The 23,247-nt window shown below is 42.1% G+C and overlaps 1 protein-coding gene across 1 annotated transcript in view; it reads right to left on the minus strand.

Moving 5' to 3' along the window:
• si:dkeyp-14d3.1 (transmembrane protein 132C) overlaps window positions 1-23,247 on the minus strand; it is a 136,685-nt gene that overhangs the window by 14,137 nt on the left and 99,301 nt on the right. The window contains exons 4-5 of the mRNA XM_044027168.1: window positions 22,049-22,235; window positions 4,656-4,799 (exon numbers count right to left, since the gene is read on the minus strand). Coding sequence (XP_043883103.1) covers window positions 4,656-4,799; window positions 22,049-22,235 — 331 coding nt within the window. The remainder of the gene's footprint in view (window positions 1-4,655; window positions 4,800-22,048; window positions 22,236-23,247) is intronic.

A 23,247-nucleotide genomic window follows, 5' to 3' on the forward strand; every position in this document is an offset into this window, starting at 1 on the left:
CTCTACCACTGAGCTACCGTCGGCCCCTGATCGAGCGACAGATATTTTTGAACCCTTTTTTTTCCCCCCACAGCAGCAATGAAACCATAAACAGCCATTCATCATGAAGTCACGGCAGGACATCTTCTACACATTTCGTATCTTTATATATATTTGACTTCAAATCCCCTCTGGGGTGAAGACAGCAGAAGAGATCCGGAGAATTCTGCATTTGCTTTATACTGGATAAAAAAGGTAAAACATGTTGCACACTAGCACAAAATTATAGTTTTTGTATAATTTGCCTTCAACGTCATCTTTTTTTAGTGCCATAAAAAAGTCCAAGAAAATACAAATACTAAGTCACAGTGGGAATGTTTCAGCTGGTTTACCAGAAAATTGTATATACTACCCACTGGTATAGTTTAAATGACTTTTAAATGAAAGCCATAGGGGCAAACCAGTGGGAGATGAACGTGTTTTGAAGTGAAAGCTTGCACAAACAAAGAAGAAAGGCCCCAACCATGTGAATCCGGTGCATAAACCAATGAAGGAGGAGGAAAGGGCAGAGTAGCTGCAGAGAAAGTGCTGGAGGCTGAAGCCTTGTCCCTTTTATTAAAACTTTCGCCTAAAAACCATGCAAGTAAAGTCAAAAGTAGAGCATTTTCCAAACGAGACATTGAGAATTGCCTGAAAGTGAAATTCAACACCAGGCAGTGCACGCTGTGGACTTCATTTATCTTTCTAACTTTGGAGCAATCCGCTTTTATGTAATGCACTTTAATTTGCTTTCACTCAAGTAATTAGTACTCTTTGTATCCGTGATGTGTAACACATGGGCAGATTTTTGAAACAACATCTTCTGCCCAAGAGCAAACAAACATGAGCCTCTGAACTCATCTGAGCCAGAGAAGAATCCCTAAAAAAACCCGTCAGAAAGAGAAAGTTGCATGCACTGCATTCCCCCTGCATACAGGATCAATAGATATTTGCCATGTGGTGGAACAGTCAATAAAAAGCAGTCGTAGTCGTACCTCAATCACACACACTGGAGCTGCACGACACTGAAACATAACGAGGAATGACAGCGTTGCTTAATGAAGCGTCTGAACGTCTCTGTGGGGTGGTCTCTCCCCAGGCTGCAGCCAGTCATGGAGCAGATTGGGCTCCATCATTGTTCCCAGTGTGTGAGTGCGCTTGAACTGATAAAGACGTCAGAGGAACGTCTGCTCCTTATCTGCACCTTATTGTTCTTCTCTCTCACTCCGTTGAGACTGGAATGCCTTTGAAAACCCACTTCATCTCAGACTTTTCTCAGAGGAGACTCGGCAACCTTGTCCGCACAAACATTGGAGTTGCAGTGGGCTCTGTTTCCCCACTGATGACGGCCAACGGTGAGAGGAATCATCAATAAAAACGTTGCTGCCGTTTAACCTCTCAGGTTGTTCTCATCAAAAATAAACCAGTTTGTCTTCATTTGTGTGAATGCTGCTGGGATGTATTATAACAGGGAACCTGCCTGCTCGCATTTTCCTCAATCTATTCCCAAACAACCGAAACAGGAACAATTATGGAAAATAAGTCAGCTGATATCCAGCCATCAAAAACACATTAAGCTGATGTGCTTACATTTTTACTGCTGTGTTGAATTATTGGCCAACATAGCTCCAAATCAATGTCTGAACACGTCCAAACTTACTCAGCAAACCGTTTGAACCCCTCATACACGCTCCCAGCAGGTATGGAAAAAAAGCGAGACCCTCTGTGAGTTGCACGTGCGTCGAAGAGGATCCACCGCCACATTAATCAAACACATTAGGCGGCTAACAGGAGAATGCTTAGAGAGGACATTACGGCTGTCTCTGGATCCAGGCAAGGAAATTAACAACCCACCAGACAGATGCAATCCACAGCAGATATGAGCACTGGGAGACGGGTACATGAAGGTGGAGTGAACCTGTCTCTCGCTTGTACGCGCGAGGCGACTTGACAGAAGCAATTACGCTGCTCAGACTCAGCAGAAGCTGCACCAATCACTTCAGCATGAGGGTAACTGTTATGACCGGGCCTCGGGGGGAAAAAACCTGATCACAACAAGAATGAGGAGACTCCCCTCTTACCAACGTCTCAGTAAACCACCAACAACACATTACACAAACCATTTCTGAGGTTGAAGCCTGTGAGGCTCAAGAATGTCCACTGCAGCTGGGATGAAACTAAACTGGAACCTCCTGTGCAGGACCAAATCAGCTCCCAGGATCCGCCTACGTGTCTCTCAATCAAACATGCACACAAGCTTGTGTCTCAATCCAAGGGCTGGATCCTCGCGAGTGCACAGCCGGCGGAGGCGATGACTCTGTCAGGAGACATCAGCCGCATTTGTCATCCGCGCTCAAAGGAGCCGACGAGTCATGTGACAACTGGGACGGCCCCACGCCACTGTGCTGTGACACATTGTGACAACTTCCCGACGACGAATTCCACACTTGGGAGGATCCAGCCCTTGGATTGAGACACGGCTACGTACACGCACGAGAAAACAGGTAAAAGCCCATGTGAAGCACGGACATGAGTCACGATTCATGGATAAATTGAAGATAATTGCTGTTTTCAATGTGAGTAAAAAAAAAAAAAGATGACCAAAATACAATCATACAAAGGTTTAGACCATCTCATTAAAAAAGCCCAGAATCAAACTTACAGACACACTGAAACCTACCAGTTTATGTACATGACAGATTCTATATGAATTGCTGCATTTTGACACTTCCAGCTACATGCACAGGTACACAGAAATAACACGAGCCAAGTATTCATTCTCATTTAAATCTATTTTTGGTCTTCCCCGAATCCCGAGGGGAATGTCTGTCTTTTCAGCTGCTGGAAATTGCTGCGTAGCTGATAATTATTTTTGTGTTGTTTGGTGGTATTCATTACTGACAGCGGTAAAGTCTGGGTTATATATCTAAAAATAATGAATCGAGAGAAGCTTGGTAGGGCTGTGCACTCTTCCCCAGTCTCATGATTTGATTCAGTTGCAATTCCCTTGTCACATGGCACCTTAAATGTTCAATATAAATACTCAAGGCGACTTTCATCAGTCAGAGTGAGCAGGTTGCTCTAAATATGAACTTAAACATGAATAAAAACATTCATTTACAAAAGACATTGAAACGTTACACCCCGAAACAATGTCTCGGTAGTCAGGGTGCGAAATCAAGCGGGGACGGAATGTGGCCGTAACTGATGATGTGCTGTGGCCGCGTCGATGCGGAATCGCTCAGGTCTGCATCACAATGCATCTTGGAGACAATTACGTCCAATACTAATACACGGAAACAGTGACATGATTCATGGTTAACATAAAATCTTGTATAGAGTCGCTCTAAGTTTATTTTATTTGCACTCTTTCGCTGCTACACGTGAAGTTGTGATAAGTGAATTAGGTCCGAGCCAAATTCACCCAAAGCAAATCACCTTAGGAGGGCTGAGCCTTGTTTATACCAAAACATGTCGGGTAATATTTCCTTCTTTTTTTTTAAGAAAAAACATGTGACCTCAGGTATTAATAAGACTAGAGCTGAAACAATTAATCGATTAATTGATTATTAATAGATTACTAAAGATTTTCGATAATTTAAGCTTCTCAAATGTGAGTATTTTCTTAATTTCTTTGCTCTGGCATTTGAGAACATCATCATTTCCAGGTTTGACGAACACCGGTTTTCTGATATTTTATGGACCAAACGATCGACAGATGAATCGATTATGAAAAGAATCGTTAGCTGCAGCTCTAAATAAGTAAATAATAATATTTATGAGCGCAGTCATTCATGACTCAGGTTGAATGTCACTCTGTGTTTACTTATCACTGATTCCCCAGGTTAAAATGAGACAAATTAGCTATGTTTACATACATGATTGCAGGCTATGATTAGGAGAAGCACTAATCGCTGTGGCTTTCATTTCCACGGCTTAATATACAGCGCTACCCCTGACTCATACATCACACCACATGAACAAGTGGTGAAAAAAAACATTCATAACTGGGCTTTAGTGTACATTATTTGACTTTGGTTTGCTGTATCCTGCTCTGCTGTCTGATGTTGACAGGTTCAGACGGGGAACATGATTGGAAGAAGCCCTTGGCACAGCAGGATGCTGTTTGGAGATACAGAGCAGGATCTAAGCCACTTAGATCTGAAAACCGCAGATATACAGTATGTGATTTTTGTTTTTTTCTCCCCCGCTCTGGCTTTTCACCTAAACTCTGAACAGATTATCAGTGATCTGGGATTGTGGTCAAGAGCGCCTCTATTTTCACTGGAGGACAAAGTCACTGGAAAAACACTATAACATTTTCTTTCTTTGAATAAAAATAATGGAAAACCTGAGGAGCAGTTACTGCATATCAAACACACACTTTCATGCTTTCATGAAGATTCGCAATGACGTGCTGAACTCTTTCATCCGTCACATTTTTAACACTTGTTTAATAACAGTTTATTGATTTTCACCCAAGCCGCAAACCTTGAGCTACTTTCAACTGCCAACTAGAAGAAAACAATTATCTGTGGCCATGTTTATAAAATCTACTAGACGATATTCCTAAAAGTGAAGTCATTCTTTAAGAGAAGCATTAGCTAATCAATATTTAAATATGTCTCTTTGGTTACCTTGACCACGTCCTCATCCGTCGAGCGACACTCGACCGCGTCCGAGACGTCAGTGACTGAGGCGTCGATTCCGACCGTCACCACCTTCACTGGGACCGCCACCGTCTTCCCAGTGAGCACCGCGGTGTTCAGAATCTCAGAGTCCTACAGACAGGAGGAGAGAGTAGACGGTTAATAACTAGTCAGTGCGGGAACCCATTGATAATCCACGTCCTTTAACGATTTATGTTAAATATCTATTTGGGATTTTTCTCTCATTTCCATTTGATTTGTAACACAACTTCAGTCACGCTTCAGTTCAATGTTTTGAGTTATAGAGTTAACCAAAACATTAACTCTATACTCTACTCTAATGCAAGGATGAGAACTTAAAGATATGAGTTGTTTTCTACACTAATGAACATAAAACAATCAAAAATAGAATTATAATTATTAAAGTGTTAGCCTTTGGAATTTGGCAATAGCTGTGACCTGACGATGATGAATTGTTCAGCCCTGGAGAGGTTGATAGAGTAAATGCATAATATGCTTGTAATTGTTTTGTAAAATTCAGAAAAATAATAAATACACAGACAAATGCATTTTGTGCAAATGCAGTTACTCTCTCTCTCACACACACACACACACACACACAAACTATTATATAAACATGTTACACCTTGTAGCACAAATAAAGCTTTTCCAAGAGACACAAAAACACGACTAGAACAAATGTATTTTATATTGATTTTCCTGGTGATTGTGTATTTGCTCACGCTGTGCATATTTGCAGCACATATGTTGTGTTTTGTTAGCTTCTTGTTGCTAAATATACCAACAATAATCATTTCGGGGGGGGTTCCTCTAATAAATGTGAATCATGCTCATGTGCCAGGGTTCTCAAACTCAAATGACCTTGGGGCCACTGAGTACCTACTCTGAAAAACTAAAATTATATCACAACAGTTGATAGATGAATGATAGGTTTCACAGACTTTCAAAATAAAAGTGTCTGCGTTTGCTATTGAACAATGTATGATGCAAAATGAACCTATTACTAACAATAACTCCATTATAACACGATATTAAGTGGGGGCCACATGAAGCACTTCACCTCGACTTGGATGTGGGGATAAAGCAACGCGTAGAGAGTGGTGGATGCGGACAGCCCGCTAGGAGACTGCGACAAAATGGCTGGGGGGGCCATGCACCCTCGTTGTTCAATATTTGAATATATATTTTCATAGATTTTTAATTGATTTATTATTTGAAGCATGAATATTAATCTATATATCTATAAAGATATACATATAATTGCAATGCCTTGGCTTTAGTGAGGTAAGTACACACAGTCCCAGCCATTACAGCAAAATTAGATAAAAAAAAAACAAAACAATAATATTTTCCTTCAGTATTTCGATTTCGGTGTTTCCTAATTTCGGGTTTCCTAATTTTTACGCATTAATACATTCAGTCATTTGGTAGATCCAAAGAGTCTGTAATGTCTGTAAAAGTAATTAACATATTATGGTTACAATGTAATAGAAAACATTATATTAAGGCACTTTTATCAAGCATTAATAAGGCCCTTATAAGTCCTTATAACAGGGGTGTCAAACTCATTTTTGTTCAGGGGCCACATACAGCACAATTTGATCTCAAGGGGGCCGGACCAGTAAAAATAGCAAAATAATAGAATAATAACCTATGAACAAACAAGTGTTTTTTTCTCCTTTGTTTTACATTTACTGAAGGATAATTTTACAAAACATGAAATTTCTTGAGAAATACAAGTGCAATTTCAACGATATCATGTGCAAATTTACTATTTACACAGCCCACTGGATCTATAAAGGCACAAACATTTAGTCACGGGTATCTGGAGCATTTAACATTACGTTTAGATTAGTGTGAAATTTTAACAAATTCATCTTGTGGGCCGGATTGGACCCTCTGGCGGGCCGGTTGTGGCCCCTGGGCCATATATTTGACACCCCTACCCTATAAGATGCTTATAAACATTATTATGTGTTTATAAAACTATATAAGCGTTAATATTGTCATTGTAGAATAGTTAATATCAGACTATAAGACACTTGTAAGAAGCTTAACCCACCCACCGTGTCTTTGTCATTACCTTTACTAAGTGTTAATAAGCGTTAATAAGGCCCTTAGAATAAAGTCCTTAGAAGATGCTTATCAACATTATTATGTGTTCATAAAACTATATAAGCGTTAATATTGTCATTGTAGCATAGTTAATATCAGACTATAAGACACTTGTAAGAAGCTTAACCCACCCACTGTGCTTTATTAATATGAAAATATAATTTATTGCTCATCTATTGTCAGTTAACTAGGCACTTGTTATCAGTTAATTATGCTATTTGCAGCTACTGGATCTAAAGCGGGAACAATGCCTTATTGAGGGTAATAAATCATTAATTATGCCTTATTATGCCTTTAATAAACAGTTAACTAACAGTTTTTTTATTGGTGCGACCAGAGACATTCAATGAGAGACAAGACTCTAAACCCCACGTCGCTCCTGACGGCTGTGGCAGCATGTGAATGGATATGAGAGATGAGTGATGTGCTGTAAGTGTGAGTGAATGGCTGTGAATGGGTGAATGGCAAAGCTGTTGTGTAAAGCGGCTTTGAGTGAGTCAAAAAGACTGCAAAAGCACTGTATAAATACAGTGAAAAATAGAAAAGTTCATTTGTCACTTCGCAGGCTACAATGAGAAAATGTTGTGAAAGAGAAAACCTTGACCCGAACCTCTCCATAGAGACAGATGTTAAACAGCCATGTCGTCTGAATGTCTTCCTTTGAAAGGCTACACTGCACATGTAATAGATTGGACCTGTGCTCACTGCAACAATAAGACTGTCGAAGATCAGATAACATAGTGGAGGGAAAAGAACACGACGGCAGCAAAGCAGGTTGACATTTACAGGCACTTAATACAAAAAACCACAGAGAGAAAAAGTGAACGTGCAGTTCTGCAGGGAGAGAACATCTGTGACTATAACTGAATCTGAGGTAACCAAAAGTTAAGATGTTATTTAAGTATTTTGACTTTTAAGACATCTCAAGCATTAGCATCTAACTACCAACATCATTAATCCCGTTAGCTTGGTTCTAAGTTGCCACAAGAAGATACATCAGACACAAGAATCAAGCCGAACTGTAGATCAGTTAAAGAGACTTAACAATCCTAAAAAACGTGGCTTCATCTCCAACAATCACCAGGGAAATGTCTAAAATCTCAATATTTAACACAGGAGTCTGGTGTATTTAGCGACAGCACAAACCCTGCCGCTGTATCTCAGTGCAGCGACTGTGTCAGACGGAGTCTGTGCTGCAGTCATGGAGGAAGAACTGAACAAATAGTTTTAACGAACTGATTCTAATGATTCAGTTACATTGAAAACTGAAAACTTGAAGTCACTAGTCACTAGTCACTCGTTTGTGTGTGTAGCGTGTAAAACGAAATCAAGGCAGTTTCATGGAGCCTGCAGTGATGACTCCGCCCACGTTGAGTAGGTACTGTTTTGTAGGCAAGGTGAGGCGAGCTGGGACCATAGGTGGAAAAGGGGCTTTAGGCTCACAGAATGTCAATTGCCCACTCGGGTGTATTATGGGAGTAGGGATGGGAATTGGTATCGGTCAGATTCTGGTCAAAATCAGGTCTAGGACAGATGAAAATGTAGTCCGTAAATCCTTATTTTTAACATCTTCATAGTTCATAAATAGTCTAAAATGACTGTATTGGATTAATATTGAGCGCTGAGTTTGTGATGTCGGTATTGGACACAAATATTTGGTACCGTCCCATCCCCTGTATATTATTCAGGTTTTTACTGTGCTTACAAGCGGCCGTCAGTGAAATATTGAATTAAAATGTGTATGAAATAGCTGTATGTTCTGGGAAATACGACAAATGTAGGAAAAGATGTTTGCGTATCTCACACTTTGTCAAACCACGAGCCAGAACTTTGAGGTCCAATTGAGTTTGAATGTGTTCTTAGCAACTGACATGCTGTCACTTTTACTACAACAAGACAAAAATGGCCAGTGTTTAGCTTACTAAGTGTAACTATTATAGTATTCAATCTATGAGCAGTATAAAAAGGTGAGGTTGGCTATGAATGAATAACTTTTATCTGAGATCTACAACTAAGACTCAACATTTGACAAAATGAATATGACACCAGTGCTATAATTTGCCCCTGGACTGTAGACAAACCCTTAGTGAATAACCTGAGTTGTCTCGATAGTCCTGGTTCTTCAAATGAAATGGCACAGCTTCATTACTGTGAACAGAAATCTTAACCTTTTATCAAACACACACCTACACTCACATGCACACCGCTGTAGTGGCAAAAGATAATTGGGGCCACTTAAGATAAGTTTGAGGGAACTTCTGCTCTTTCGTCTCTTGTGCACATTGCATTGTCTCTTCTGCCCGTTCAGCCCAAAGACACTGAACTTCAATTACACCGATTGCTGCGAAACACCGGGCACCTCAGTAAATAGCTGCCACTAAAGGTCGACTTGTACCTCTCAACGCTTCGACTGTACAGTGAAAATGGACGTCGTCTACGTATTGGCGAACTGAAAATGACTTTCGCTAATTGTATATTACAAAAATGTCTTTGTAAGCTGCTTTCATTCTGCTCTTGGGATGCTCTTATACAAAGACGGACACTGTTTTCCTTGATTTCAATGGACAGAAACCACAAGGCACCCAATTGTATTGTGTCTGTACTGCGATATTTCAGTAGCATTCTGTCGATGTAGCACTATTATCCACTCTTTTATCAGAGAAATGTAACCGTAGAGCGATGCCTGTTGAGGGAAATGTCACATTCATTTAGAATAATAATGCTTGGACTGACAAGTGCAGGCAGCACAAATCAGCAGCGTCTGACTCGGTGTCATCACAAATCTTGGGTTACGATAGGGAACACACTACTGCACAAGACTCAGGACATGACAACTAAGGAGAATAAAAAGACGATTAAGATTCTTTGCAATTTACTGAGAAAATAAAAAACATCACGGGTTGCTCTAAATGAACTGGGATTCCACAGCGCCATCTAACATGTGATATAAATGGGTGGAACCCGGTAAAAGCAGAGGCTTATGTTAGATTACAGCGGGCTGCGAGCGGCACAGAGCAGACCCTGGCAGTAATAAGACACAGCAGAATCCCACAGTGACGCATCGGTGGTTCACGCACACTGGGATATATGGCACAATTAAGCACAATATAGAGACCAATGGTGCAGACGGTGGATCTGGGCATTTGTTAGCTGACTGGCAATCACTATGGTCAGCTCACCCACTTCTGTCAGCCGCAGTGCTTTCCACAAGCACCGGCTGTCAGCTACTTTATTAATAATGATATAGCGGGTCCTTCATGCAACTTAACTGTCGACTGTAGCAGACGAGCAGTGGCATTTCATTCACATTACCCGTGTTTGATAGAAATATTTGTTCATGCATTATTTTAATACTTTAAACGGCTCATTTTGATCTGCTCCGGTTCACTCTGTTCTCACATGCACAGGTTTGCACATCCATTCTTCTAACCTTAACCATAACCAGTTAAAACAACTGTGCACTTGGTAGGACTACTTGGTAGAAAAATAACTTATATTTTATAACAATGTTTCCATACTCTATGCTATTGTTTTGCTATTGTTTTGGCTTTACTTTCAAACAAATCCGCTCCCTCAAGTCGGAGATTGGAGTCTTTTTGCTCAATAATCTGAGGGAGAAACTGCCTGTCCGCTTTATCAAAGCTCCCTCTGTTAGCATGCAGTGCACTGCTGCGGCTGGTAATGTGTTCTGGGCTGTAATTTCTGCCTGTGTCTCGGCTGGATCTGAAAATAAGTGAGATTTATGGTGTCAGCCAGAGTGACATGGGCAGCATGAGAAGTGGTGAAGCTACTTGTCCTGGCCTCTACTTAGCACTAACACATCCACATTCTGACCCTATACCATCCTGGCTACAGCTACAAATGAACAGGTCAAGCACAGTGTTGAGCCGGGGGGTGGGGGTGGTGGTGGGGGTGGTTTAGGGCTTGCATTATTCATAGAGCAGCAGAGAGACGTGGTGGTGTTAAACATAGTAAACATCCTTCGTGTGTACACCTATTTATGACATTGTTATGGCAGCCTTGAAGCCAAAGGCTGTCCAGATATATCCCGAAGCACAGGTCAGAGCGGTAAAGGCCAGAATACTTGATCTGGTGACTTGTCTTTGAGTCACCTTATGACCTTTCATGTCATCGCAGGAGCAGACACATTTAAATAGACAATAAAATATGCCAATAATCAATCCATGAAATATAGTAGTAGTAGTTCTGATGAACATTTCCATCCCTTGGTGATAAAGTAGGAAGTAGAAAGATGAATAATAGGCTGTGGACAGTGAATACTGCTCACTCTCAGTGTCCTGAAGCTATTAAGCAGACCAAATGAGACGTGTCTTTTCATCACCTCCTCTCTCCACATTGTGCATTTCTCAATCTGGCACTTCCTCTCCCTTAATTCCAGCGAGGATTTAATTGGCTCGAATCAAGACACACGAGAGGGGAAGAGGGAATAAAGGACTTGGTCGCACCATGCAGAGCGATATATCACAGCATGACAGCACATTGAAGAGGTGGGATGATTGTGAAGCCAACACACTGCCTTTTAATGAGAGTCTTTCTCTTGCTCCCGCCTCTTCTCTTCCCATCTTGCCCCTCCAAGAAGCAACCACTTCCTCTCCTGGCCTCTCCATCCTCCTTCTCCTGTTTCTTCCTGGCTGATGGGATGAAGGTGACACACAAATGCCCATCACCACCTGGCAGTTATCGCCCGCGGCCTGCTAAAACTCCCGTATCCGCTTTCCCGCGGCAGTCTGAGGTGCGCGCCGGTCAGAGATGTGATCTGCTCATTACTCATAGCTGTGGCTGGTTGGGAGGGGATTAGCTTGATGGCCACTTTGATAGTGATTCTGCTCTTGAAAGTGTCAGCTTAAAGGGAGAGGTAATGAGATATCATGTTAAAGATCACACAGACACAGAGGACTGGTGCCTCGGAATTCGGAGTCAACTCCAGGACCACTTCAATAGGTACCTCGTTCAGTAATGAAGACATTGTGGGGGGGGGAAAAAGGCACTTCATTTCCCATCAAAGTACAAAGTCAGTCACGAAAGTGGGAATAAAGCGGCTGAGCTGAAATGTGGCTGATTATAAACAGGTTGTGGTTCATCTGTGTGTGTGTGTGTAACTGTGGATACAATTCATACACCGCAGCCTCACTGTCACACATGATTTAAAGTGCTGATTCCACTTAGTAACAACATCATCTGCCCACTGTTGTATTTTACACCAGTATGAAATGAAACTGAGCATGAAAATGCAGGTAAAGAATACAAATCTCACTCTTTAGTCATTTTATTAAGATGTTTTTCATGTAAAGCTCCTAACTGGGCTGAGACAAGAAGAGGCCTTGCATCTAATCTCTATTTCTTAATTAGATACAATTATGCTATACACCAGATAAATGCACAGTAACCATGTATGAGCATGCTCTCTTAGTTCACTGAACTATTACTGAAGTGTCTCTTGAATTGGCCAATCAGCTGCTTTTCTCATGCTTCATAATTTAACTGTGGCTTGGCTATCAGCTGACAATCAGTAACGTCCAATTACAGTTAAGTAGGTGCACGATGTGGTCACTCTGCCCTGACTCATCTCACTGTAATTCGCAGCTCTGTCAATGTCTGCTGCTGCTGCAGCTTCCTCCACCATCCACATACACTTAAGTGTTGAGCTTTAACTGAGATAGATGGACGGATGGATGGATAGATATGTTTAAATGGCCAGCTCATTCAAGAGTTTCTGACTGATAAAGAAAAGAATGAAGCATCTTCCCTTGAAACGTCTGACCTGAATTTGCCTTTGAAAGCAGCAAAGCGAGGAAGCAAACAACGAGAGACAAATGGTTTGTGCGGAAACCTCCAGACAATTCTCACAGTGGGCTCACATAAAAATAAACACAAATTCCTAAGCTTAATGCACTTGTGGTCGGAAAGTTTATGTATTTTTGCCCTCACAAACTTCAAAAGAAGGGCAGCCAATGACATGTCAACAAAAAGACCCTTCTTTTTCATCCTAGCCACTCGCTCGGTTATGTAAGGATTCACACAGTTAATGGACGGTATTGATTTTTTTTTTTTTCTTTGGAGTCATGTTGAGTTGCTCTCAAGTGTAAATTATTTATGAGTGCAGATGATTTATGGGTAAACTTGGACTGCAGGGAGGTGTCACAAAATGACGTTGCTGACAGGACAATTTCCCCCCACAAATATTAACCACATTAGGAAACTTTGCCCAATTCTGAAATCTTATGAGGCATCACCATTTTAATTTTTTAAAGAGAGCTGTTGTCTCTGCAACAATACATAGCCCTGCACTGGTGAATCTTTGGAGAACCTTTTCTCAAACTGCCTGTCTGTACTATTAAATTACATTAAGGGAGTCCCTAATAGTTTCTATGCTTACAAAGTCCAATTTGAAAATAGGAATTATTAAGGTCTGCCGTGAAAGGATGGAGCCGGCCTCTGGAGCCCACCTTGTGAGGTTGAAAGGGAGCTTGTGAATAAAACATGGCTGGAAGTGTAAGTACTATATTTTAAGTTTATAGAACAAATTGCCTGCAATTGTCATGCATACCATACCTGTAATGCAGCTAGATCAATGGGTCAGGAGGGAGGAGCAAGTGTCCCCGGCGAATTTCAACAACAGTCAGATTCAGCTCTCGAAGAATCAAGGTCAGACGCCAGGGACAGAACCCGAGAATCTCTGCTCACCCGCAGATGAGCTGAGAGAGCTGCAGGGGAGTGAGCTGGTAGGTGGTGCTCTGACTGATGCTGGTGAAGGTACAGCAATGCCTTTTTCTGCCCCTGCTGTTTGCCGATTGAGCAAAAGCCCCCGGAGGCCACAAGGCAGGGAAACAACCCTGCTTGCGCCCGTCTTCTCAATTTCAGCCCAATATCTATCACACTCAGGCAATCGATAAAGGGTTCTTCACCAACACCCAACCATGCCTGGAGGAGGATGACCTTCTGATCTTTGTCTGATTCCTTCAACCATCTCTGATCGAGATCCATACTGCCAGCTTTGCTTGGCTTAGCTCGGCTTAGCTGCCCTCTAGACACAGACCTCTCTGAGCGGGCGCAAAGGTCATCTCTAATGTAGAGTCAATTACCACTAAAACATACACCGATTCCTTTCAAACCTCAATGGGAAAGGGGTAAAATCAGGAAACTTAGCCAGAATGTGAAGTGGGATGTCAACACTTCTGGAGAGACGAGGAGATACGGACACGTGGCAGATTGTTTGAGAAGTGGCAAGAAGTGGTCGTAACGTCGCTCATAAGAATTCAACTCGTGTACTCGCCGCCAAGCTCCCTGGTGTCCACTCATTCTGTATGTGCAGTGCTTTATCATCCCTTTTCCTCTAAGCGACTGAGACCATTAACTACTCAGGAAAAGGTTTACCGATTGTATACATTTTCCCGTAGACCTTCATACCAACAGACTACTTTTTGCACCCAGAAGAGTTGCACGCACTGGCTATTCACTCTATTTTTACTTCTACACTGGCATGCATTGGAAACTGAAGGACTACAGAAGCTGTTTGCCGTTTGCCTTGCTGGACAAACTTTTCGACAGGAGAACAGCAACAAGAATAGAGGCTCACAAAATTCCATTAAGAAAAACTTGGAGTGGTTGTGTGGGGTACAGATTTTAGCCAGTTTCTGTGGTGAAAGCAAAATAAGAGAAGTGTTTTGTGCATGAATCACAGAATACATCTCGGGTGATCTTTTGAGAATTGCAGTGGCAGTGTAAACAACTCATTCACCCTCTACTGAGGAAGCTTTTGACGTATTGCAGGAAAGGTTAGCTTCCTTAATGGAGATGGATCATTTCTATATGTTACTGTTATGAGTTAGCGTCACAGAGATATGTTCAGCAGCAGCTGAATGTACTGTCTAAAGTACATAGCACACAAAGACAGGATGTGTGTGTTTTATTAAGTAACAAAAACATCTCTATTAGCCTTTCAGTTGCATAATGACTGAGTATACAGTCCACTACTGAGTGACATTGGAAGAATTTACCATTAAATGTCAGTTTATCTATTCATTTGAAAGTATGTTCAGCAGAGTCATAAAAGGGAAGTGCAGTCCACACCGACTCGCTCATTCACTGCACGCACAGAAGACGTAGAGACATAGTTTGAAGGACTCTGATCGTGTACTGGATTAGCTGGGCATTTGTCACAGTCCATTGTCCCAGTTAGCATTATGTGTAATATGCCACTTGTGCTTTGTGCAGAAGGCTCAATTAGTGCTACCACTTCATCATCAGCCTTTAAACTGTAGTTGATGCTAATGGATTGCTCACTCGGGGTACATCCATCCATCAACCCCTTATTGCAAAAATGCTTGACTCGTGCTATTGCGAATGTTGTTCTTCGGTTCCACTAAAAAAGCAGGGGCTATGGAAGTTAAGCACAAGCGGAACAGGGGCTGAGGTAATTAGACAATTGAAATGAAGTTGTTTGGTGTAAGGTGAACGATCAAGACCCAGCATGGTTCTTGTGTTTGTTAGATAGATGCAGTTCTGCAGGGTTCGCTGGCATGTGCGTGTACGTTGTGGTTCTTCAGATTTCACTTGCCTGGCAGAGACTGGAGTATTGCAACAGAGGGAATAGAAATGAAAGGAGTAAAATGAAACATTCATTGCAGGGTGTTGATAGACGACTTTATCATATGAGAGCAGAAGTGGCCGGAGAACGCTGGGGTGATGATGTATTGTTTAGCGAAACATCGGAGCAGTGCGTGAATACAAACGGCTGCTTTCATTTCTCAGCCCGATGGCCACGAAGCTCGTCGTGACGGAGCACAGTTTGGTGTCTCGGCTTGAACGGGAAGACTGATGAGTCCAGATATGATGTATGCCCTGTCCTCCTGCTCCCTCTCCATCACCAGGCATCCACAGCATGCGTAATGATGAGGAGGGCAGCCAGGACAGGAGCGTGTTACTTCACGACGGTGAAACATAATGGAGCAGCCTCCTACTGTGCTGGAGAATCAGCGCAGGCATCCAATTACTGCCTTTAAGATCAATCTCAAGATGACCCAAAAAACACGCCGCTCCTTTACACTGTGATATTTGAAACTGAGGATAAGGAGGCGGGGGCGTGACAAGGCAAGTCATTAATCTAAATTGTTAGTATATTAATGTGTGTTTGTCTGGAGCAAATAGAGGGGGAGATGGGGAGAGGGAGAGGAGATTTGGAGCAAAAAAGATCTGAAAACACAGGGGAAGAGAAGACAAGACAGGCATGCAGCGTTACAGTTGACAAAAAGCAACCTGAGGCATTTCTTTGCTCTAAACTGGCAAACACCTTTGAGTGTTCTTCTGATTCTCTTGCTTTTGAAATAATTGCTGCAGTCGCAGAACTGTGGCTTCAGTGATTAAAGTGGGTGATCGTCGTCACTCCGAGTCCTCCCAGCGCAGGTAGGTCTCTGACAAAACAAGGGGGGGTGCCGTCTTCAAAGAGGTTGTCTAAATGACATTGCTGCTTCCCCAGAAGTGTCAGCCATGGCAGAGCTCATTGCTCGACTGCAGAATTGCAATAAAAAGGCCTTTTTATAATAATCAATTCCAGCATGGGCGCTGCAATTTAGAACATGGCATGAATGGGCAGAGTCTGAGGAACCACTGAAGTAACTGGCCATAAATGTGATCACATTCAAAATAAGCGTCCCATTGCTAATAGTCATTAGCTTTATGGCATTCCAACTTTCAGAGGCATGGTCAGTTTTCTGGTCAAAACACGATTACAGCAGCTTTTCCATGACGACAAAATACAGTCTAGCTTCTTTGACTAATTAGTCCTGATTACAGATGAAAGGGCTTTCTAGAACAAAACCACAGAGCTGTTGTGTCAACAGATGCCTTCAGCGTGCTCTCTGAAGTCTCCCCTTTCAACCTGATTAAAAAAGATCGGAGAATTTCCATGTGCTTCTTTCTCGCCACTATCTTAGAAAAAACACCCACTCCTTCTTTTTCATCTGTTTCTCCCGCTCCCTTCTCCACACTTGAATGTTCCACTTTAAAAGAAAAAAACTATATAAATTATAATGACACTTAGTACAAAACAGAGGGGAAAGGCTTCATCTATAAGCAGTGATAACAAAACATACAGTCAGATTTCTTTTAATGATCCATTCAGGAATGGAAAGTCTAGTATTGGCTTGATTTTCTAACTAGAATTATTGTGTCCTCAAGACTGTTGTGAGGCTAAAAGCCAGATGACATCAGCTCAGTACAATCTAAATACAAAGATTCATACACTAATCGAGGCCAAGGATAAAACTTCATAAGGAGCACGTGATTATATTTGTATTTGGAATTTACGAATCCCCTTAGGGAAATTCCTTCTTTGCATTCAACCCGTCTTCCACTAGAAACCTGCCATGAATTAGGAGCAGCGGGCAGCCACCATTTTTATTTTTGATATTTACCAATGTGTTTTGACGTCACAGACACCACGTGTTTCCACTAGCACGACTCGACTCGCCCCAGCGCGGCACGGTTATTTTACGTTTCCACTAGCATAGTACCTGGTACCTGGTTTGAGGTTTTTTTGAGTTCCTGCTCTGGTGAGGTTCCAAGCGAGCTGAGGCGATACTATGCCAGACTGCCGGCCACTGATTGGCCAGAGTGCCTCCACAGGAAGAGATGTCCGACACAAGATGAACTGTAGATCAGTTAAAAAAGACTTAAAAATCTTAAAAACGTGGGTTTATCTCCAACAATTACCAGGGAAAATGTCTAAAATCTCAATATTTAACAGAGGAGTCTGGTGTATTTAGCGGACGGAGTCTGTGCTCCAGTCATGGAGGAAGTACTGAACAAATAGTTCTAATGATTCAGTTATACTAAAAACAACTCCCAGCAGTTTAACGCAGCCGTGCAGTGATGACTCCGCCCACGTTGAGGAGGTGCTATTTTAGAATGGAATAGCAACCTAAACCGTGCCGTGCTGAGGCGAGTTGTGGCGTGCTGGGACCATAAGTGGAAAAGGGGCTTTAGTCTGTCCTCCATCGCTGGAGTTTGTATGCGGTCTGAGAATAAGACAAAATCTACAGCTTATACTGTTCTGAAAAGTGAATCAAACATCAATAAATCAGAAACTACTCTCTCGCCGCGCTATGCAAACAATAAACGTGCAGTTTATTTATGCGTCAGTGACGGCTCATGTAAAATATGTAGTGAAAATTTGGAAGGAACTGAAGTATGGATCGCTAGTTGAGTCATCTTCGGGTCCTTAAGTACTTATGTTTTGAGAGAAAGGTTCTCCGTCCTGAGCCCGTCATAAAAGATGAACACAAATAAATAAACTGTGAATAAACCTGAGGCTGGACCGCATAAACCGATGTGTACAAATGTGTTGGTACCCTCGGAGCATATAGAAACATTCATTGTATTTTATCATCAAATCACAGAGCGTCACATCAGCTTCATGTTCAACAAACTGGATTTTCTGTAACATTACCTGCAACAAGGCACCTGCTGGGTGATACCAGCTGTCAATCACACGAGTCACCACTCCTAATCGTGCTTTATCGCCCATGTTCCTCTAAATGGGAACATCATTTAAAAAAATTGACATGATGTTCTATTGAGGAAGACCTGAAACTAGTGATCGAGACCATTAACTCCTCAGGAAAATGTTTACTGGCATCATAAATCAAGTGAGAAGTCGAAGCTCATTCAGGTTTTTTCATCCCTGGTGGCTCACTGCAACTTCTGTCCTACTTCCTAGGCTTCACTTTTCAAACCGGGAAGACTACATCCATTTTTAAATACAGTCTATGAGCGCAGGCACTGTCAAAAGAGACTGTCAAAAGAGGACAAATGAGAAGCCTGGTCCTCTGTCAGGTATCTTCATTTATATTATGTGGAAACATTATATGGATTTTTTTGCTTAATTGCACCACAATCATTTTGCTTACCCAAAATGCCTTTTAACACTGAGCTTGTGTTATCCTTTGTGCCAAATCTAAATTCTGAATCTGAGCAGTGGATGTTTTCAGCACAGTCCAATGAATTCATTTAACATAATATAAATGTACATTTTTATTAATATTCCTGTGCCCAGACTGCAACAGCTCCACCTTCACTGCTCAAACCCCACTTACACAGTGACTGGAGTTCTGTGCACAGTGACCTGTTCCATAATGGAATCCCTGAGTTTGTTTTTCTTCTGATGGAGAGAGGGTGCTGTGCCTCTGAGTATGAGGTGGGTTGACAGCGCTGCTCCTACATTACCTTACTTCCTTTTTCTCTGTCAGTGAGGATTGTAGCAGAGGAGGAGGAGGAGGTGAGGGAAACTTATCTGTGGGCTTTTCATGCCACACTGATCCCAAGTAATCTAATTCAGCCTTCCCCTTTCTCGCTTGTGTGCTTCTTTCATACGGGTGCATCCAGGTTGCAAGAGAAATATGTGTATGTGTGTAAATGTGCGAGGAAGAAAAAAGGCGAAAGACCGAGTTAATGAGTTCAGAATGTGTCTGCATGTATAAATATTTGTGTTGTTTGTTTACCACATTTCTGTGGAGCCTTAGAAGAAAGGAAATTAAAATGAAATTGTCCAAATTGACCTCTTCAATAAATTCAATTAGTCTTCTTGAGATGACCTGGTGACCTGTCCAGGGTGTGAGCCCGCCTTTCACCCTGTATCACCTGGGACTGGCCCCAGCTCCCTGCAACCCTCATGTGGAGGATAAAGCCGTAGATGACGAGTGAGTGAGTGAGTGAGTGAATCTTAAATAAATACACAGAAAGATCCTGGTTCAAGGTCAGTATCACACACACACACTGTCTGGGGCTGCGAGTCATTCAGACAATGGAGGAGTGCTAAGAACCGAGTGTGGGCTTTAAAACTCACACACTTGCAAGTCCCCACTTTACTTAATATTAAAAAAAATCCACCAGAGCATCTTAGACATGATTTTAGGTTGATTTAAAGCATGACAAAGAGGGGACCTGAAAAATGTCCCCTGTTCAACGTGGAGTCCTCGCTTTGTGAGTGTGTAACGACACCCAAGTCCCCTGTTCTACTGGTTCACGAGTACACACACACACACAAACACACACTATTATATATATTATATATTATAACACTATTCTTCCTTATCTCCCGTGAGGTCTTTGTCTACATTACACAGTCCCTAATTGATTTAGCCAAGTTTAGCAAAAAATGTAATATCGGGTTAACTAAGATGGATTTCTGTCACAGGGAAAAAAAATTACATGATTTATTGGAAGTCATAAAATTACCCCTCTATGTAAAATGAGCAGAATAATCAGAGTGAAAAACTGACACTTTAAGGACTGATTGATGATTGCTTTGGAAAGGAGGGGGTGTGTTCGCTAATTAACAGATTATTTTTGTAAAATCATTAAAAGTATTACATTTTATATATATTCACACGAGTCGAGTAAAAGGAGATTGTAACGAAGGCAACGACAGATTCTCTGGTTGAATTTCTTTCATGTGTAGAGAGTCGCTGCGACAACAATCCTGAAAATCATCTGTGCCGTTTTTGCCAGAGGAAAGTGTGGGAGCTAATGTTATATATGCCTTCGGCAAGGCAGGCAGGCTGTTGATATGTCAGTAAAATGAAAAGGATGTTAGAGAAGGAACTCAAACAATGCCGAACCATTGGACACGCATTGTAGCTTCAATTATCCTAAAGGATGGATCAGTGTGAGAGAAGGCGCCGCGTTCCTCTAAATCCAGGCAGAGCCACCCACAGGCATCTATCATCTACACCGCTATGGGCAATACTTAGAGAATAATATTGACACAACAGTCAGTTCTGTATTGTGCAGATCAGGCGCACCAAAACAGAAATAGACGGAGCTTTTGTTTTGCGTTTGTCAGCCCTGATGTGACATTATTTATCTTGAGTCAATTGAACTGATGTGGCGCTTTCTCCTTTTTCACCTACGTGGTGCTCAACAGATCATTAAACGAAGACCTGGAGATGCACGAAAGGCTCTCTATGTGAAGCTCTATGGCGGCAGCTTAAGTAAATCGTCACAGCGGTTTTTTAACTTTGCCTCACCGAGGGAGACGCACACCTCCCGGCTTCCCCTCAGGCCAGAGCCACCCTCGGAGGCCGTCTGAGTTTTGCTGGGAGTGACAGACGCTCTCCTCCTGCCCTGCTCCAGCGCACGGGCCTACATTAAAGCTCTGCCTCCTCTATCAAAGCATTCGACATTTATGTATAAGTACCAGGGATGCACTGATAACAACACCAGCATCGCTATCAGTCAGATGCAGTGTTTTTGGCAGCCATTTTAGATTTAGTCTTAGTCTTTTGTCTTATTTGACATTTTGTTGTGCAGTTTTTTAAAATGACAATAAAGATGATTTCCTTTCCTTTCTTCCTTCAACATGGGCACGTTTGAAAAAAACAAAACATTTCCAATTATAACTCATTAAAGTAGTCCTGCTATTAAGTTAGAGAGTATTATTCAACTGGGTTATTATTAATAATGTATTTTCATGTTGTCACATGTGCAGCTCATTTTAAATTCAGACATCACTCACTCATCTTCTACCGTTTATCCAAGCCAATCCCAGCTGACATGGGATGCAAGGCCAGTCCATCACAGGGACACACACGGAGACAAGCAGCAGTGTCCCCACCAGTCTTGTAACCAAACCTTGCATTCACTGTGCAAATTGTCCAATTTGCATAATCCCCAAATCTGCATGTTTTCTGACTGTGGGAGGAACCCACGCACACACGGGGAGAACATGCAAACTCAGACATACAGGAGATAAATATAATTTGGTGTGTTATATGTATAAAATATCATAATACTTGTGTCATAATACACTTTAAGTTTAATGTGACGAAGCAGAAATGCAAATATTCCAAACAAAGTCATGCACTTTTCAGCAGTCGTGCAGCTGTGAGCATCGTGTTATTTAATTAATAGGAATTTTAATCAGAAATTTAAATGACTTTCACTTTTATCCGTTTGCTATTAAATATTTTTCATCATGTTTTGTCACAGAATAATTCACTGAATATTTCAGGCGGCCACCAGCCGGTGCTAAAAGTGCAGCAATTCTCATCTACACTATGCATTTCACTGATGTGTCAAAAGCAAACATTTGCAAATGGCGATTCGCAACGTAGAAATAATAGAACACGATGTTTTACATGAGCGGGGTTCACCGTTTCTCATTGAGAGTGATGAGTGTGCTGCCATCTATTAAGGTGTCGCACTAAGCTGGAAGTGGCATCACTCACCATGGCCAGGGGCACGATGCCCGCTAGGTCCTCCTGTGCCAGTCGGATCTCTGTCTCTGCCTCTCGTGTCGTGGCATGACTGGCCGGGTACTCCACCTGCCAGGCCATCCAGCGGCTGCCCGGCAGCTGCGGGGAGCTTTCCATTTTCAGATCCACCTGGAGCACCCTCTGAACTCCCATCTCAAACCTGCCAGAGTGCAAAAAAAGAAAGCAAGAGTATCAGAGAGCGGCGAAGCAGACAGCCGGGAAAGAGATTGAGTGTGTGTGTGTCTGCTGTAATGACGACAAAAGGTAAAGGCTGATGAATCTGTTGCTGAAATATATGACATTCGAGAAGCTTCAAAATGTCAAGTCCCTTTGTGTTTGACTCTGCGGTCAACCACCTCCACTTCATTGAATAATATCACAATCTTTTTCTTCTCCATTCCGTCTCATTCCTTTGCCCAGGTGATGTGCACTGTAAATACAAGCTATAATTTGTGCTTCTGGGAGCGCTTCAAAGGAATGCCTCAGCGTGAGCCACCCCCGCTGAGATGTCGACGCTCAGGTTTGTCACTGGTGCCCTTGTTTGCCCCAGCGGAGTGTAAATATACGGCTTGCTTTGGCACATTCTACAGCGGGCCTGAATTAAGTCAGACAAATGGAGAGCGCTGATAATAAAATTCCCATGGCGCCATAAGTCTCCGACGCTCGGGGTTTAAATATAGCCTGGAGGCAGGAAAGGTCAGCTTTACACAGGAGCCGGAAGAGATGGGAAATGGCACAAGATCTGTTAGACAAGTCGTGCTTGTCAAATGGCAGGACTCGGGGCCAATAAATTTCATGCGTGTCTCTGTGGCACACCAACACCAAATAACATACTGTAAATTGAGCATGGTGAAGAGGGGAGAGCGAGAGAGACAGACGCGGGCCCAGATAAATAAATCTAAACGGTCTTTCCTTGGGAACTTCATGAGCATGTAAACACAATAAAGTACACAGTACAGCAGAAAGACAGCGACCTTTTAAAGGTGCCATATGTAAGAAATATATCACAAAGTCATCAAGAGACTATGATAGGTCATCAGAGATTTATGAAACATGATAGTGGCTTCACTGATGACGCAAGTTTATTCACAAAATAAACTTGAATTTGCCAGGTGCACACTCATTTTTTTTTATTCTGGATTGGTGTCTTGGTTTGTTACACCACCCACCGC

Source organism: Solea senegalensis, linkage group LG5, assembly GCF_019176455.1.
Source record: "Solea senegalensis isolate Sse05_10M linkage group LG5, IFAPA_SoseM_1, whole genome shotgun sequence".
In the NCBI taxonomy this organism is placed as follows: domain Eukaryota; kingdom Metazoa; phylum Chordata; class Actinopteri; order Pleuronectiformes; family Soleidae; genus Solea; species Solea senegalensis.